The 18,981-nt window shown below is 36.9% G+C and overlaps 1 protein-coding gene across 3 annotated transcripts in view; it reads right to left on the bottom strand.

Moving 5' to 3' along the window:
- Positions 1-18,981, bottom strand: part of Scaper (S-phase cyclin A associated protein in the ER) — a 414,909-nt gene that overhangs the window by 381,279 nt on the left and 14,649 nt on the right. For all 3 annotated transcript variants that reach the window (XM_052188286.1, XM_052188287.1, XM_052188288.1), the window contains exons 2-6: positions 14,873-14,945; positions 13,109-13,172; positions 8,863-8,980; positions 7,587-7,657; positions 4,656-4,850 (exon numbers count right to left, since the gene is read on the bottom strand). In XM_052188286.1, coding sequence (XP_052044246.1) covers positions 4,656-4,850; positions 7,587-7,657; positions 8,863-8,980; positions 13,109-13,114 — 390 coding nt within the window. In that variant the 5' untranslated portion in view covers positions 13,115-13,172; positions 14,873-14,945. The remainder of the gene's footprint in view (positions 1-4,655; positions 4,851-7,586; positions 7,658-8,862; positions 8,981-13,108; positions 13,173-14,872; positions 14,946-18,981) is intronic.

Raw genomic sequence — 18,981 nt, 5'->3', positions numbered from 1 at the left:
TGTGGCAAGACCAAGCAGGGCACAACAGCACACAAGAGGAGGGCAGCACATCAGCAATCTGTGCCAGGAAAAACCCAGTCATCCAGTGGTGCGGAAATAGCCTTAAGGTTCACAGGAAATTGAAGCACCAGCCAGTGACAAAAAGACCAACTAACACCAATGAGAACTAGATGGCAAAAGGCAAACGTAGGGACAGAAATCAAGGCAATATGGCAGCATCTGAACCCAATTCTCCAACAACAGCAAGTCCTGGATACCCCAACACACCAGAAAAACAAGATTTGGATTTAAAATCACTGGTCACAATGCTGCTAGAGGAACACATGAAGGACATAAGTAAATCTCTTAAAGAAATTCAGGAGAAAACAGATCAAAAGTTAGAAGCCCTTACAAAGGAAACACAAAAATCATTTTAAAAAAATTCAGGAGAATATGAGTCAAAAGATAGAAGCCAATAAGAAGGAAATGCAAAAATCACTTAAAGAAATACAGGAGAACTTTGGTCAACAGGCAGAAGTCATGAAAGAGGAAACACAAAAATCTCTTGAATTACAGGAAAACACAAACAAACAAGTGAAGGAGCTGAGCAAAACCATCCAGGATTTAAAAACAGAAGTAGAAACAACTAAGAAATCACAAAGGGAGACAACTTTGGAAATAGAAAACCTTGGGAAGAAATCAGGGGCCATAGATGCAAATATCAACAACAGAATACAAGAAATAGAAGAAAGAATCTCAGATGCCGAAGATACCATAGAAACTAAGGACTCAAGAGTCAAAGAAAATGCAAAATGCAAAACGCTTGTAACCCAAAACATCCAGGAAATCCAGGACACAATGAGAAGACCAAAGCGAAGGATTATAGGCATAGATGAGAGTGAAGATTTACAACTTAAAGGGCCAGCAAATATCTTCAACAAAATTATGGAAGAAAACGTCATCAATACTCTTCAAACTATTCCACAAAATAGAAACAGAAGGAACACTACCCAACTCGTTCTACAAAGCCACAATTACACTGATACCAAAACCACACAAAGATCCAACCAAGAAAGAAAACTTCGGGCCAATTTCCCTCATGAATATCAATGCAAAAATACTCAATAAAATTCTTGCCCACCAAATCCAAGAAAACATCAAAACGATCATCCAACATGATCAAGTAGGCTTCATCCCAGGGATGCAGGGATGGTTCAATATATGGAAATTCATCAATGCTATCCATTACATAAACAAACTCAAAGAAAAAAACCACATGGTCATTTCATTAGATGCTGAAAAAGCATGTGACAAAATTCAGCATCCTTTCATACTAAAAGTTTTGGAAAGAACAGGAATTCAAGGACCATACCCAAACATAGTAAAAGCAGTATACAGCAAACCGGTGGCCAATATCAAACTAAATGGAGAGAAACTTGAAGCAATCCCACTAAAATCAGGGACTAGACAAGGCTGCCCCCTCTCTCCATATCTTTTCAATATAGTTCTTGAATTCCTAGCTAGAGCAATTAGACAACATAAGGAGATCAAAGGGATACAAATTGGAAAGGAAGAAGTCAAACTATCACTATTTGCAGATAATATGATAGTATACTTAAGTGACCCAAAAAACTCTACCAGAAAACTCCTACAGCTGATAAACAACTTCAGAAAAGTGGCTGGTTACAAAATCAACTCAAGCAAATCAGTAATCTTCCTATACTCAAAGGATAAGAAGACTGAGAAAGAAATTAGGGAAATGACACCCTTCACAATAGCCACAAACAACATAAAGTATCTTGGTGTGATTCTAACCAAACAAGTGAAAGATCTATACAAGAACTTCAGGTCTCTGAAGAAGGAAATCAAAGAAGACCTCAGAAAATGGAAAATTTTTCCATGCTCATGGACTGGCAGGATTAATATAGTTAAAATAGCCATCTTGCCAAAAGCAATCTACAGATTCAATGCAATCCCCATCAAAATCCCAACTCAGTTCCTCATAGAGTTAGAAAGAGCAATTCTCAAATTCATCTGGAATAACAAAAAACCCAGTATAGCCAAAACTATTCTCAACAGTAAAAGAACTTCTGGGGGAATCAGTATCCCAGACCTCAAACATTACTACAGAGCAATAGTGATAAAAACTGTATGGTATTGGTACAACAAGTGTATTGACAGGCAAGTGGATCAATGGAAAAGGATTGAAGACCCAGAAATGAACCCACATACCTATGGTCACTTGATCTTCAACAAAGGACCTAAAAACATCCAGTGGAAAAAAGATAGCCTTTTCAACAAATGGTGCTGGGTCACTTGGAGGTCAGCATGCAGAAGAATGGAAATTGATCCATTCTTATCTCCTTGTACTAAGCTCAACTCCAAGTGGATCAAAGACCTCCACTTAAAAACCAAACACACTGAAACTAATAGAAAAGAAACTCGTGAAGACCCTTGAGGACATGGGCACAGGGGAAAAGTTCCTGAACAGAACACCAATAGCTTATGCTCTTCAGATGGCTGAGAAACACCTTAAGAAATGTTCAACATCATTAGTCATTAGGGAAATGCAAATCAAAACAACCTTGAGATTTCACCTCACACCAGTCAGAATGGCTAAGGTTAAAAACTCAGGAGACAGCAGGTGTTGGCAAGGATGTGGAGAAAGAGGAACACTCCTCCACTGCTGGTGGATTTGCAAGATGGTACAACTACTTTGAAAATCAGTCTGGTGGTTCCTCAGAAATCTGGGCATGACACTTCCAGAGGACCCTGCTATACCACTCCTGGGCATATATCCAGAGATTCCTCAGCATGCAATAAGGACATATGTTCCACTATCTTCATATTTGTAATAGCCAGAAGCTGGAAAGAACCCAGGTGTCCCTCAAGGGAGGAATGGATACAAAAAATGTGGTATATATACACAATGGAGTACTATTCAGCCATTAGAAACAATGAATTCACGAAATCCTTAAGACAAATGGATAGAGCTGGAGAACTTCATACTAAAAAGTGAGGTAACCCAGTCTCAAAAGATCAATCATGGTATGCACTCACTGATAAGCGGATATTAGTCTAGAAACTTGGATTATCCAAGTCATAATCCACATATCAAATGAAGACCAAGAAGAAGGAAAGAGTGTCCCCTGGTTCTAGAAGGACTCAGTGCAGCAGTATAGGGGAATACCAGAACAGGGAAGTGGGAAGGGGTGGATGGGGTTATAGTGGGAGAAAAGAGGGCTTATGGGACTTTCAGGGAGTGGGGAGCCAGAAAAGGGGAAGTCATTTGAAATGTAAATAAAAAATATATCGAATAAATAAAAAAAAGTAAAATAAAAGAAAAGAATTGACAAATGGGACCTCATAAAATTACAAAGTTTCTGTAAGGCATAGGACACTGTCAAAAGGACAAAACGGCAACCAACAGATTGGGAAAGGATCTTCACCAACCTTAAATCTGACAGAGGGCTAATATCCAATATATACAAAGAACTCAAGAAGTTAAACCCCAGAAAACCAAATAACCCTATTAAAAATGGGGTACAGAGCTAAACAAAGAATTTTCACCTGAAGAACTTCTGATGGCTGAGAAGCACCTTAAGAAATGTTCAACATCAGCCGGGCAGTGGTGGCGCATGCCTGTAATCCCAGCACTCTGGGAGGCAGAGGCAGAGGCAGGTGGATTTCTGAGTTCGAGGTCATCCTGGTCTACAGAGTGAGTTCCAGGATAGCCAGGGCTATACAGAGAAACCCTGTCTCGAAAAAAAACAAATCCAAAAAAAAAAAAAAAAGAAAGAAAGAAAAAGAAAAAAGAAATGTTCAACATCATTAGTCATTAGGGAAATGCAAATCAAAACAACCCTGAGATTTCACCCCTCACCAGTCAGAATGGTTAAGGTTAAAAACTCAGGAGACAGCAGGTGTTGGCGAGGATGTGGAGAAAGAGGAACACTCCTCCACAGCTGGTAGGATTACAAAATGGTACAACCAGTTTGGAAATCAGTCTGGCGGTTCCTCAGAAAACTGGACATGACACTTCCAGAGGACCCTGCTATACCTGTCCTGGGCATATACCCAGAGGATTCCCTGGCATACAATAAGGACACATGCTCCACTATGTTCATAGCAGCCTTATTTATAATAGCCAGAAGCTGGAAAGAACCCAGATGTCCCTCAATGGAGGAATGGATACAGAAAATGTGGTATATTTACACAATGGAATACTACTCAGCAATTAAAAAACAATGAATTCATGAAATTCTTAGGCAAATGGTTGGATCTGGAAAATATCATCCTAAGTGAGGTAACCCAATCACAAAAGAATACACATGGAATGCAATCACTGATAAGTGGATATTAATTAGCCTAGAAGCTCTGAATTCTCAAGACACAATTAGCATATCAAATGATACCCAAGAAGGAGGAAAGAGAGGGCCCTGGTTCTGATTTATATTACATTAAATAAAAAACCTAAAAATATAAAAAGCTAAAAATCAAGAAAGCCTCAAGCATATGTCAATATTGAAGCAGGGGTCAAATGGTCAATCTCATTACAGGTAATAAAAGAAAAATTATATAATTAAAATTCAAAAAAATGAAGTACACAAGTCAGATATAGGAACCCTTTTAAAGCACATGACTAGATGAATGACAAGCTGCAAGCCACACCTTACCTTACATTCCACCACACTCTGATCTGATTCACAAGTCACATAGATTTCATCTACTGCCCGACGAAGATTGTCAAAAAGAAATGCCCAGTAGCGAGCTCTTAGGTCAATTTTCCGTGGGTGCCTTGTTTTTGTAGGACTTTTATCAAAATGTTTCTCTCCAGTTGTGGATGTTATTTTACATTCTACTGCAGTATTCTGATGAAATAAATGAACCATTAAAAAGGCAAGTTAAAGGCTTCTAGTGTTAATTTTTTTATAAAGCAATCTTTCAACATGAATTTTTAAGACATTCTTTTCAGCTTATACCACACTTGAATTCATCAAATAAATTTCTTCCCTAAACAAGAGGCAGATTTTTCTAGTAAAAACTCCAGCATGGAGAGGGAAGGAAGTTCCTGGAGCCCCAACCTTGGCTGAGAAGCTCATAGCAGTTAAAGGAAGTTTAAGTGTTGGGGCAGTGGACAACTGGTGGGAGTCAGCTTTCTCCTTCTGTCATGTGGGTTCCCAAATTCAAAGTCAAATCATCAGGTTGGTTAGCAAGCACTTTTACCCACTGAGTCATCTTACCCACCCAGCAGATCTCTTTTTGTGAGGATACTATTCCTATGATATTGACATGATACTTTCTGCCAGATGGAGAAGGCAAAAAGTTTCTCACCAGATTGAGTTCAGCATCCTAAGATTTCTCAGACTCCAGAACTATATATCATATAAATGGCTATTGCTTTTAAATTACTCATTTTGTGGAAATTTGTTACAGTAGCACAAAACAGACTAAAACAATGGTTAACACTTAATCTTTGCATATCTGAAACCAACTTTAATTCATTTCTGTAATGAAATAACTTTCTGACTAAGCAGAGTACTTTACCAGAAGAGTTCTACAGGTTTGCTGACCTTATAACTCTTAGATACTGCTCCAGTGTCTTTTTGTGGTGGGACTTTTGGGGAGTGGGGTCTAGAAAAGGGGAAATCATTTGAAATGTAAATAAAAAATTATATCGAATTAATAAAAAAAGAAAGAAAACCAGGAGGTACCTATACTGAAAAAAACAAACAAACAAACAAACAAAAAACTGCTAGTAATCCTCTGGTGTTACTTTTGGTAAGTTTAAAGATTTTCTTTTACCCTGATGTTCTGAAGACCCTGTGAAACAGATCTAAGTGCAAATCTACTTTTATTTAAGCTACTCAGCTCCAGTTTATGTTCTAAAGTCCCTGAGAACATACAAGTGAAAACCACTCTCAATGCATCATTTATTTTCTCATTTGGAAGCCTGAAAAGTCATGTATTAGAAATTCCATCTCATGTTTTCTTCACCAACCTGCCCCCATGTCTTCAGTACTCTCCAACTCTAAATCCTCCTCAGAGCACCCTCCAGTTCCTAAATTCTTTCACTAATCTCCTTACAATGTGCCATTTATTTTAGTAATTGTAGTTTTCCAAAATTTCACTGACATATCTATAAGTGTTTGAAATTAAGTTAACTTTACTTCATAACTTATCAAATTACCTGTATAGTCACTCTTTTCCTTGAGAACCTTACACTCATTTATTTGAAAACTCTTTTTAGAATAATTTATCTTTTACTTTTCATTACCCAAGGAGGAAATTCTCATTTGTATAAAATACTGACTTATAGCATTTTCTTCACATGCTTTGATATTTTATTTGGCAAACTTACTTTGAGTTTCATATCTTTTACTTTCTAACTTTGCTCACCTCTAGATATCATCAATCTGGCCCACTATAGATCACTATAGATCTACTTCCTGGGGTCTTGTACCAGAGCCTACAGCTCTTTCCCTTAAGAAGAATGGCACACTGAGTCTTCAGAGGGTGACTCCTGAAAGCAGTCTCCACTGACATTAGGCAACGGTTGGAATCAGCTACACCCCAACTGGGGATCTTATCTGACTTACCTTTTAATGTCTAATAGTGCACAGTCCTGGAGTTTAAGCTAAGTTTTCAAATCAGATCATGAATTTGTTTCTCACCACAAATGGCATCCAGCCTCTATCTCATTGGAACTCACCTTCTAGACACTTTGACTATTTAGTTTGTGTCCTCAACTCCACTTACTTCTAAACAGAAAGTTTGGTTTCCTTTCTATCTGTAAATATTTATCTTATTTTTAAAATATTCATTATGTGTATCTAAATAAGTTGTCATTGATACTTCTGTAAGGAGACCTCTTTGTGAACTTATAATGATAGCATGATTTAAACTCCATTTTCCTTATATTAAATTTTTGGTTTATATAAACATATCTAAGAATATCAAGTAAAAATAACAAGTATAAAAAGAAAAGGGCATGGAAAAACTAACTATAATTATCCTGATCATTTTTAAAATAAGATGTAGGGCTGGATTCTATACAGCTTTAGTGAATCTATTTGGAAACTTTTAGACTTACTAAATTGTGACTTCTACAAACTAAAAGCATCATTACTTAAAGAAAGAATATTATAAATCCTTAAACATGAAATGGATGGCAGAGAGGCTGAGGTTATAAACTGAAAAACTGGCACTATGGGCTGAAATACTGGCAGACTGTTGTTGGCTGGAATGTTATGCAGCCTCTCTGAGCTGTTTCTCTTCATACAGTAACATCACTTTCTTTGGTGCTGACATTGTTGGAGGTTACACACAAGTGTCCAGGTGTTTGCTCCTATGTACATACAGGTAGAGGCCAAAGGAGGAGAACAGGTATAAGGCTGATAGATTAATTCTTAGTATATGTTAATTAATTAGGATGAAGCATATAGTTAATACAGAATCCATACTTTTAAATTTAAAAATATTACCCTAAATTTTTGTATAAGTAAGATATACAATATTCAAATATCCTGAAATTTCAATTTGTATAATGGATATTATTCTCAGGAAGTGAATTAAAACAAATTAGTAAAAAAGTATATATGCTGTACCTGTTTAGTGGTTTTATGAGTGCCTTGAATGGTCCGCTTAGATTTTCCACCAGTTTGACATTTAGGTTTTCCTTCAAGACATAAAAATGTAAATAGATACATAAATCAAATAAGAGAACAGGTAACTAAACTTTATGTAATATATAACATACAACTAAACAATACAATGCATTCAAGAATCCCCCGTACATAATTTCTATCTGAAAAACTACAGAACAGTATAAGTCTCTTCATTTTCAATGAATATGAACTAATGATGAAGGGTTGTTTTTTATTATATCATTTTGTTTTTTAAATCTATGTTCTCAAGAGCCAGAAAATACTTTAGTCAAAAGATTTCTCAGAGAGGAATCTCAGCCCTATATGTAATTTTCTTTTTAACCAAGACTTTAAACACAACCATTCTACTACTAAGATATAACAACAGCCCAGTGTATTTCTAGTTAGCTTGACACATCCTATCATGTAAGGTTGTTCTCAAAGAAAGAGAAAAGGATGTCCAAAGGAAACAGGGGCATCAAGAATTTCCAGTAGTCAAGCCTAAGGCAATCTGAGCATAAAGTTAGAGTCAGAGATTATAATCCATTATATAAAAATCATGAATCTATACAAACTTAAATTTATAAATACATATACATTTTAAAATAAAAGGGAGAAGGGAGCACTATTCTCTATATTAGAAGGCTAAATGATAAACACAGAAAAAATTATGAAGTTAATAGATCACCATTTCAACTACCAGAGTAATAGCTTAATAATTTCATTATTTCTTATTTGTTTGTTTGTTTGTTTGTTTATTTTTGGTTTTTCTGAGACAGAGTTTCTCTGTATAATCCTGGCTATCCCAGAACTCATTCTATAGACCAGGCTTGCCTCAAACTCAGAAATCCACCTGCCCCTGCCTCCCAAGTGCTGAGATTAAAGGCATGCACCATCACTGCCAGGCATTTCATTATTTTTTAAAACAGCAAATGAACAATGATACTTCTTAAACCATTTTTATATAAAATCAATTTTATTTAATATATCAATTTGCTAAAGAATTCTAATTATGAACATTCAGTTTAAAACTACTTACTCTCTCAAACTAAAAATATACATTTTGCTTTGTCTCATTTTGTTTAGACAGAGCCTTGTTATATTGCCAAGGCTAGCCTTGAACTCCTAAGGCTAATGCTCTTGCCTCCAACTGTCCATAGCACTCGGACTTATACCAGCACACCCGCCTGTCCTCCCAATTTACATTAAAGGAAAAGCTAACTTGTAAAATACATACCATCATCATCTTTGCTTTCTAGTGGAACACTCCAAGCTATCAGATTTCTTGCTGTACGACCCTCCTCAGCAACAATTCTTCTTACTTTGTCATGACTATTGGAACGCTGGAAGGAAGCCTAGATGTATTAAAATAAGAATATTTATGAAACTATTAGGTATCAATCACCATTAGCATATATTTCTTATTCATTATTCTTCATACTTATTCAGAAAGCAAATACTTAAAATCTAATTTGAGGGGTTTGGGAGATGGCTCACTAGAATAAAGTTCTTGTTGTACAAGCATGAAAATGAGTTCAAGTCTCCAAAATCCATGTAAAAACTGAGTGAAATGGAACACAACCATAATCCCAGTATAGGAAGAGGAGAGACTGGCCAACCAGTTGGGTCAAAATAGGAAATTCCAAGTTTAGTAAGAGACTCTGTCTCTCAAAACATAAGGTGGAGGCAAGCAGATGGCTCAGTGGTAAATACTCTAGGCAACAACACTTAAGACGTGAGTATAATCCCCATTACCCACACAGTAAAAAGAAATTAGTAGACCCAACTTCCATAGTTGGCATCTGACATTCACAAAAGTGCTATAGCACTTGCATGCATGTGTGCAGGTGCAAGTACACAAATAAATACATAATAAATTTAAATTAAAAGAAGAAAAGGCTTGGGTGGTGGCTAAATGTATAAAGTGCTTGCTAACACTAAGAAAAAGCAGCAAATTTTTTAAGAGAATCTCATATCACATTTTTATGTTCCCTGAAAGAATGCTATAGAGAAAATTTGTCAGCTATATGGGGTAAAGGAGATAAACATGCAAGGTAAATCTATAAATATGAAGAACTCAATTTAGGTCACTAGAACTCAGGTTTAAAAAAAAAAAAAAAAACCTAGGTATGCCAACATACACCAGAATCCCAGCACTAGAAGCAGAACCCAAGGGCTCCTGCCAACAGGTTCAGTGAGAAACACTATCTCAGAAAGCAAGGGGGAAAACAAGAGCATGGCATCCAATGTACAGGACTCTTGTCCTGTACACACACACACACACACACACACACACACAAACATGCATATTTCTAAACATGCACCATAATAACAATGTAACAATAGAAAAAGAGGGCCGCCACAACATGCACACACAAACCAATCTGAAATTTGGAATGTGGCTCATCAGATATCAAGTCTGTTTTCAAGTTTAAAAACCCTAACTTTAAAACTTTAAATTTCATTCAAAACTACTACAGTCTAGAGCTTGAACAGCTATGCCAAGCAGCAGATCTGCCACTCTATGCCTACACCAGCACCACATCTTACATATAACAAGTCTACTGGGTAGAGTAACATCAAAATCCCAAAAAGGAAGTCCAGAAGAGAATGGCAAATAGGAGAATGTACATAAGACACTAAAGCTAAAATCTCTTGGAGTTTGACCTTAAAGAAAAACAATGGGATTTTTAAGACAGCATGTTTTTATGCTCATGGTAATAATCTGGTAGAGAGAAAATGTGTTACATGTGGAAAAGGGAATAAAGATGCTTGCTAAATCAATGAGTGACAAAAATAGTTTCAGTAACAAATGAACTAACAACTACTAAAATATCCAAATGACTAGAAAATTGATGCTACTTATATGAACACTCTGTTCATAGACTAATCCACATCTTTTCTCCAGAACTCTCAACCTGCTACTTAATGTCTATATTTACATCCCTCACTCTTCTGGACTTAGCCTAAAAAATCCCAGAAGCATCTACCTAACTAATTGAAGCTTTCATAGGAATTTATTATACTATGCTCTCTAGATTTGCAAAATTCTCAATCTCTTCTTCACTTACTCTCGTGCTTCCCAATGATGTAACACTGTAAAACACTATCACTTAGATTGCCTAAACATAGTTTTAAACAAAAGTATCACTATTAACTCTAGACCAAATGAACAAGTTTAAGTAGATGCTTTACTTTCAGCTCTTTCAGATAATTCTCTTATTCTCCTGTAGGAAATCTTATAGGTATAAACATCAGGGCATAAAGTTCACTATTCCTACATCATATTCTAACTTGAGTCCTCATAAAGTAATGAGCTTCCAATAACCAAAGCAGATGACCTCACAGTCCCAAGACTGCAGTAATACTAAACTTGAAACTTCAGACTGAATGTTCCTTTCTCCTATGAAACCAGCATTACCTACTTAGTTCTTTTATACCTAATACAGAAAGACATAGTCAGAGAAAAAGCCACCAACTTGAAACTTTGTTTTTATTCTTTATTCTAATATTTAACATGTAAAAATATTACTATTCATCTTGTATTTGCCTGGAACACTTTTCAGTTTATATTACAGATGTTTTCTGTAACATGCTGAATGGCTTCCTTTCAGTAAAATCTCAAAATCTGATCATTTCTAACAACTTAATTCTTATAAACATGTCAGTAAAATAAATCTTTTAATCATCTTACTATATGCACCGAGGTTTGAAAAGCAGTCAGTGAGTCTCAGATACATCAATACCTTACAGCTTTCTATTTCAACAGCATTCTTACTCAGGCTCAGACCAATAAAATTTTTACTCAAAGTTAAAGCATGCCACCTAGTGCTACATGGAGATTTTACACAGGCTTGTTCAAATATTTAATGTTTCAAATAAAAGCAAATATCATCATTAAGTTATACTCAAATCCTGCCTGATACACCCTAAGAAATCAAATACTTTGAACACTGACCACAGTTTACATACTTCTTTTTTTTTTAATATTTTTATTTTCTATATTCTTTGTTTACATTCCAAATGGTTTCCCCTTTCCCGGATCCCCCCTCCCCATATGTCCCATAAACCTTCTTCTCTCCATCCATTCTCTAATCACCTCCCTCCTTTTTTTCTCTGTCCTTATATTCCCCTCCAATGCTAAATCAATCCTTTCCAGGATCAGGACCTTCTCCATGCTTCTTCATGGGAGTCATTTGTTATGCGATTTGTGCCTTGCCTATTCAGGGCTGCTGGGCTAATTAATATCCACTTATCAGATATTGCATTCCATGTGTATTCTTTTGTGATTGGGTTACCTCACTTAGGATGATATTTTCCAGATCAAACCATTTGCCTAAACATTTTGTGAATTCATTGTTTCTAATTGCTGAGTAGTATTCCATTGTGTAAATATACCACATTTTCTGTATCCATTCCTCCTTTGAGGGGCATCTGGGTTCTTTCCAGCTTCTGGCTATTATAAATAAGGCTGCTATGAACATAATGGAGCATGTGTCTTTATTGCATGCCAGGGAATCCTTTAGGTATGTGCCCAGGAGAGGTGTAGCAGGGTCCTCCGGAAGTATCATGTCCAGTTTTCTGAGGAACCGCCAGACTGATTTCCAAAGTGGCTGTACCATCTTACAGCCCCACCAGCAGTGGAGGAGTGTTCCTCTTTCTCCACATTCTCACCAACATCTGCTGTCTCCTGAGTTTTTGACCTTAACCATTCTGACTGGTGTAAGGTGAAATCTCAGGGTTGTTTTGATTTGCATTTCCCTAATGACTAATGATGTTGAGCACTTCTTAAGGTGCCTCTCTGCCATCTGAATTTCTTCAGGTGAAAATTCTTTGTTTAGATCTGTACCCCATTTTTAATAGGGTTATTTGGTTCCCTGGGGTCTAAAACTTACTCCTATCTTCAAGTCTGCCAAAGGAGGGACTTAGGCAAGACAGCATTACTTCTTCCTAAGCCCTCCAATTGAGTAGTTTAAGGTGTATAGTAGTTTAAGGTGTATAGAAGTGCCTGAAAATACTGGGTGGTAAAAGTGTAAGGGATGAGAACATGTTTGCTTCCGTTCTTAGGACCTCTACATCAGTGGCCATCCTGGATTCAAGAAGAAAGCTTTCACCTGTTTTCCTACCCCACATCCCTCAGGTGTCAGACCAGAAGAAGGCAGCAGCAGTGCCTGAAACAGCAGTAAGACTGAAACTAAAAGTGACAGACAGATGGCAGGGAGTAGGAAAAGAGAAGCAAACAAGCAAGAAAAAAACCTAAAATTGGTTTTTAAAACAGTTCCATCATAGTGGCTAATGAGACAGCTCAGTAGGTAAAAGCACTTGCTGCCAAGCCCAATGACCCTTCGATCCCCAGGACCCATGTGATGAGAGGAGAGAATCAACTCCTGTTGCTGTTCTCTTAACTCCCCACAAACACACTATGGCACATGTAGACAGAGATAAACAAACAAATAAATAAATATAAAAATATATGTACTTACCATCATTCTTTAATTCTCTTCCACGGCAAGGTCATTTACCACATAATCCCATGGGCTATAATTCCTACAATTTAAAAAAAAAAAAAATATATATATACATATATATACACACTTAGTCACTGCTTTATTATCAAATCATAATTTAATCATTAAAAGGTAAAAATCTCTAATCTTCCAAGTTCCTAATTACATTAAATACAAAAAAATGAATAAAACTATATTTTATTATCTGTTAGGATATATAAGATACAACAGGCTTTATATATTCCACACTGAATCGTACCTTAATACTCCAAAATATAAAAACAAAATGGAAAAGAAACAATGTTAATTACAGGACAAGCATAGTATATCCTAATCCAGAGGCACCAAACTTCTTTTTAATATAACTCTAAACACAAAACACACATAGACATTTTATATGCTTGGTTGAAAGTTTACTTTTTTATTTAATGTGTATAACAGTGTGCCTGATGTATGTAATATGTACAAAGCATATTGCTGTAAAGGCCAGAAGAAGGTTTTATACTCCCCTGAGACTAAAATCACAGGGGCTTATAAGCCACCCTGAAGCAACTAGGAACCAAACCTGGAGTAACAGGTATTCTTCACAGCTGAGCTGCTCTCTAGCCCCACATTTTATATCTTGACCCAATTCATAATGTTTAACTAAAAGAAAAAGATCATGAATATTTATCCCTATTGTAAGTAATCCATTATTGCCTTCTCTATTCTATTTCATTTTTAAATAATGTTGACTCAACTTAATAAAGAAAATAATGTGTAACCTCTTCTTAAGAATTTCCATTAAGTGGAAGCTGGAAAGATAGTTCAATTGTTACAGGAACTTGTAGCTCTTCCAGAGGACACAGGTTCAGGTCCATTCATAATTTCAGATCCAGAAACTCAAACTCTCTCTTCTGACTTCCATGGACACAAGGCATACTCATAGTACATATACAAACATGTAGTCAAACTCATTAATATAAAATAAAAATAAATCTTCAAAAAAGAACTTCAACAAATTGAACTTTTATCTTGATATTTTAATCACCTTTTATGTAAGCATCCACACAGAACAGACCTTACCTTTCAAGAAAACTATTTAATGTAGTCAAATTTTTACTAAAACAATATGCAGAGAAAGAAGACTGTGTGTGTGTGTGTGTGTGTGTGTGTGTGTGTGTGTGTGTGTGTACACCTAACACTATAACAAGAACCACTGAACAAAAGAAAGTAGCAATAAAACCAAACATTCTAAGAACCTAGGTCATTTAGCCTCAATCAAGTGAATAGATTCCTTTTTTTAAAAAACACTTCTAGGCTAGGGGTATGGCCTGATGGGAGAATATCTGCCTAGTGTACTTGAGACCCTGGCCTCAGGTACCTGCATTATGACAAATATACTTTTAAAGCAGCACCTCAAATGCAAATATATGCTCTCTCGCGCGCGCAGGAACACACACACATACACACACACACACACAACTTAAACACAAATGTTCATATAGCATTATTAGCCAATAATCAAAATGGCATACATACCTATCAGCTAAATATTAAACACAATGTGATATGACCAAACAATATAATAAATTATTTAGCTGTAAAGGGGAATTAAGTTCCCATGTTTCATCACAGAAGAACTTTGAAAATATTATACATTGTGAAAAAGTTATAAAAGATCACATATATATGAATTGTCCAGAATAATTAAATCCATATAGTTAAAAGGTAAGGGAATAGAGAGAAAATGGAAGTTACCTTAAATGAAAACAGGTTATCTTTCAGGGTGGTCACAATGTCCCAAAATCCACGGTGGTAGAGAAACACAGCTCTGTGAAAACATTATACATGAGTTTTAAGTATGTGTGTGGCACAGTACATAATTTAGGCATGAGTACATTGCTGTACTGACCATGTTCACAAATTGCCAACTCCACTCCATCTCCCTCGGAGAAACAAGGTCCTCACAGTCATCTACCCCATCCCAGTTTTCTCCCAGTCTTTCCAGCTCCTTTCTAGGCTCCATTCCATCCCAGTCACACAGCCTCTTTATGTTTCTTAGGACATGCTCAGAGATTTATGCTTGGGCCCCTTTCTGTCTTTGCCAATTGTAACTTTCTTAATGAGCCCTATTTAAAATTGCAATCCTCCCAAACAAGTAAGGCCTGTGGAAGTTCATCACCACCAGATTAGCCTATAAGAAATGAAAGGGTGGGAAAAAAGATAGCCTTTTCAACAAATGGTGCTGGTTCAACTGGAGGGCAGCATGCAGAAGAATGCGAATTGATCCATCCTTGTCTCCTTGTACTAAGCTCAAATACAAATGGATCAAGGACCTCCACATAAAGCCAGACACTCTGAAGCTAATAGAAAAGAAACTGGGGAAGACCCTTGAGGACATCGGTACAGGGAGAAAGTTTCTGAACAGAACACCAATAGCATATGCTCTAAGATCAAGAATTGACAAATGGGACCTCATAAAATTACAAAGTTTCTGTAAGGCAAAGGACACCATCAAGAGGACAAATCGGCAACCAACAAATTGGGAAAAGATCTTCACCAATCCTACATCAGATAGAGGGCTAATATCCAATATATATAAAGAACTCAAGAAGTTAAGACTCCAGAAAACCGAACAACCCTATTAAAAAATGGGGTACAGAGTTAAACAAAGAATTCTCACCTGAAGAACTTCGGATGGCGGAGAAGCATCTTAAAAAATGCTCAACTTCATTAGTCATTAGGGAAATGCAAATCAAAACAACCCTGAGATTTCATCTTACACCAGTCAGAATGGCTAAGATTAAAAATTCAGGAGACAGCAGGTGTTGGAGAGGGTGTGGAGAAAGAGGAACACTCCTCCACTGCTGGTGGGGTTGCATATTGGTACAACCACTCTGGAAATCAGTCTGGCGGTTCCTCCGAAAACTGGGCACCTCACTTCCAGAAGATCCTGCTATACCACTCCTGGGCATATACCCAGAGGATTCCCCACCATGTAATAAGGATACATGCTCTACTATGTTCATAGCAGTCCTATTTATAATTGCCAGATGCTGGAAAGAACCCAGGTATCCCTCAACAGAAGAGTGGTTGCAAAAAATGTGGCATATCTACACAATGGAGTACTATTCAGCCATTAGAAACAATGAATTCATGAAATTCTTAGGCAAATGGATGGAGCTAGAGAACATCATACTAAGTGAGGTAACCCAGACTCAAAAGGTGAATCATGGTATGCACTCACTAATAAGTGGATATTAATCTAGAAAACTGGAATACCCAAAACATAATCCACACATCAAATGAAGTACAAGAAGAAAGGAGGAGTGGCCCCTTGTTCTGGAAAGACGCAGTGAAGCAGTATTCGGCAAAACCAGAACGGGGAAGTGGGAAGGGGTGGGTGGGAGAACAGGGGAAGAGAAGGGGGCTTACGGGACTTTCGGGGAGTGGGGGGCTAGAAAAGGGGAAATCATTTGAAATGTAAATAAATTATATCGAATAAAAAAATTAAAAAAAAATAAATAAAATCACAAAGGAAAATATCAAGAGAGAATCTGAATGTAAAAAAAGAAAAAAACTACAAATCAGAACATAATTATAGTAGTAAGAGCCTCTCTATCATTAACTGTAAATGGATTACATTCCCCAATCAAAAGATAAGAAAAGCTAAATCAGTTTTTAAAAAATCAAATCATGATCAAACACTCCATGCTCATGGATTGGCAGAATTAACATAGTAAAAATGGCCATCCTACCAAAGGCAATCTATAGGTTCAATGCAATCCCAACACAATTCTCAAAGACAATGAAAAGAACAATTCTCAAATTCATCTGGAAAGGCAAAAAACCCAGAATAGTGAAAACAATTTTTAACAATAAAAGAATGGTGGGGGAAATCACCATCCCTGACCTCAAACTTTACTACAGAGCAATAGTGATAAAAAAACTGCATGGTTTTGATACACTCCAGAAGACCCAACAAGCAGCTGGAAGAGTCAGATATTTGCATCCAACCAATAGACAGAAGTAGCTGACCCCTGCTACTGAATTAGGGAAGGCTAAATAAAGCTGAGGGTGACCCTGTAGGAGGACCAGCAGTCTCAATTAATCTGGATCCCCGGGATCTCTCAAACACTGGACCACCAAACACCAGTTGATATGAGGCCCCTAGCACACATACAATAGAGAACTGCCAGGTCTTTATTCATCCAGAGATGAATACCTAACCTCAAGAGACTTGAGGCCCCAGGGAGTTTAGAAATCAGGTGGGGTGGCAGGTAGGGACATCCATGTGGAGACAGGGAAGGGAGGAGGTATGGGATGTGGAACAGTCAGAGGCTGAACAGGGGTTAGCAGAGTGGGGGATAAAGTGTATAAAAATAATAAAAAAAAGTTCTTGCAAAAAAAAAAAGATTATCTGGGCAACCATTGATACAACCATTAAGGAAAAAATAATTCAGATCAAATGAACCTATCAAACATATTTAGAATATTATACTCAACAGCAGAGTACACACTATTTTTAATCACAAATGAAACATTTTCTAGGATGGATTACATACTAAACCACAAAACAAGTGATACTAAATTCAAGGTTTTTAGCAGTAATAATTTCTTTTTGACCACAGATGGCATGAAACTATTATAAAAATCGATGAGAAAATTTTTAAATTTAAAAATGTGTGAAAACTGAGCAATATATTCCCCAACAACATATCCCCCAATAACATATAGGTTAAAGAAATCAAAGGAAAAATAAAATACCATGGGATAAACTAAAAATGGAAACCTAAATAGCAATGCATATGTATAAGAACAGTCCCGGAATATAGTCATGTGAGAATTTTGAGTGCTTGCTAGAAAACTGCAGGAAGACAAGAAAGAGTCTTGTGACCCGGTTTCTTCAAAAACACAAAATCATTCTTAAACATGCTTTTGTGCCTCTTTCAGGTGTAGCAGATAGGAGTGGGTTTACTTCAGATTACTCATTACAATTGGCTATTGTTATTTGTTTATATGCCCCTATGGAAAAGCATGTTTTTGCCTTGTGCAACTTGCCCACCACATGCAGCTTGCCCTGTGGTTGTACATTTTACTCATATGTACATGTGTACTCATGTGACTCCTCTTAACCCAGAGTATAACTGTCTGATGCTCTGAATAAAGTTGACTATTGTATAAGAACTTAAGTTCCCCTCACCTTCAGCTCCATTCTCCCAAGTCCTACCATCTCTAGAGCAGTAAACACATATGAACATGACAAAAGCATTTCTAAAAGGAAATTTTAAAACAATGAGTGGCTAGTTTAAAAAGGAGAGAGGGAGACAAAAAGGGAGAGGGAGGGGGGAAAGAGCCAGAGGCAGAGGAGGAGGAAGAGGAGGAGGCAGCAGCAGCAGCATCAAAAAGGAAATTAAATATCAAAATAGAACTTAATTTTTAACAAGTCCAGAAAACAGGTAAGATCAATTTAAAAGTCAAAAGAAAGAGAAAATTGTCTGATTAGACTAAGCAACTTGGCAAGAAACTGGAAACAAAAACTGAAGCAGAAGCCATGGAAGAACATTCATCACTGGCTTCCCATGGCTTGCTCAATTTGTTTTCTTATGCCACCTAGGACCACCTCAGGGGTAGCACCACCTCCCAGTGGACTGGGCCCTCTATCATCAACCATTAATCAAGAAAATACTTCATGTGGGTCCCCTAACAATTGGAGTGGGGCTGTCTCTGACTGTTACCTACCTTTGGATCCCTTTCCCCTAACTGGGCTACCTTGTCTAGCCTCAGTGGGAGAGGATGCCTCTAGTCATGCTGCTACTTGATGTACCAGGGGAGATTGGTACCCATAGGAAGTATGGGAGAAGGAG

The sequence above is a fragment of the Apodemus sylvaticus genome, chromosome 7 (assembly GCF_947179515.1).
Source record: "Apodemus sylvaticus chromosome 7, mApoSyl1.1, whole genome shotgun sequence".
NCBI lineage: Eukaryota > Metazoa > Chordata > Mammalia > Rodentia > Muridae > Apodemus > Apodemus sylvaticus.
The sequence above is the reverse complement of the archived record's forward strand: the minus strand, read 5'-3'. Positions and strand labels throughout refer to the sequence as shown.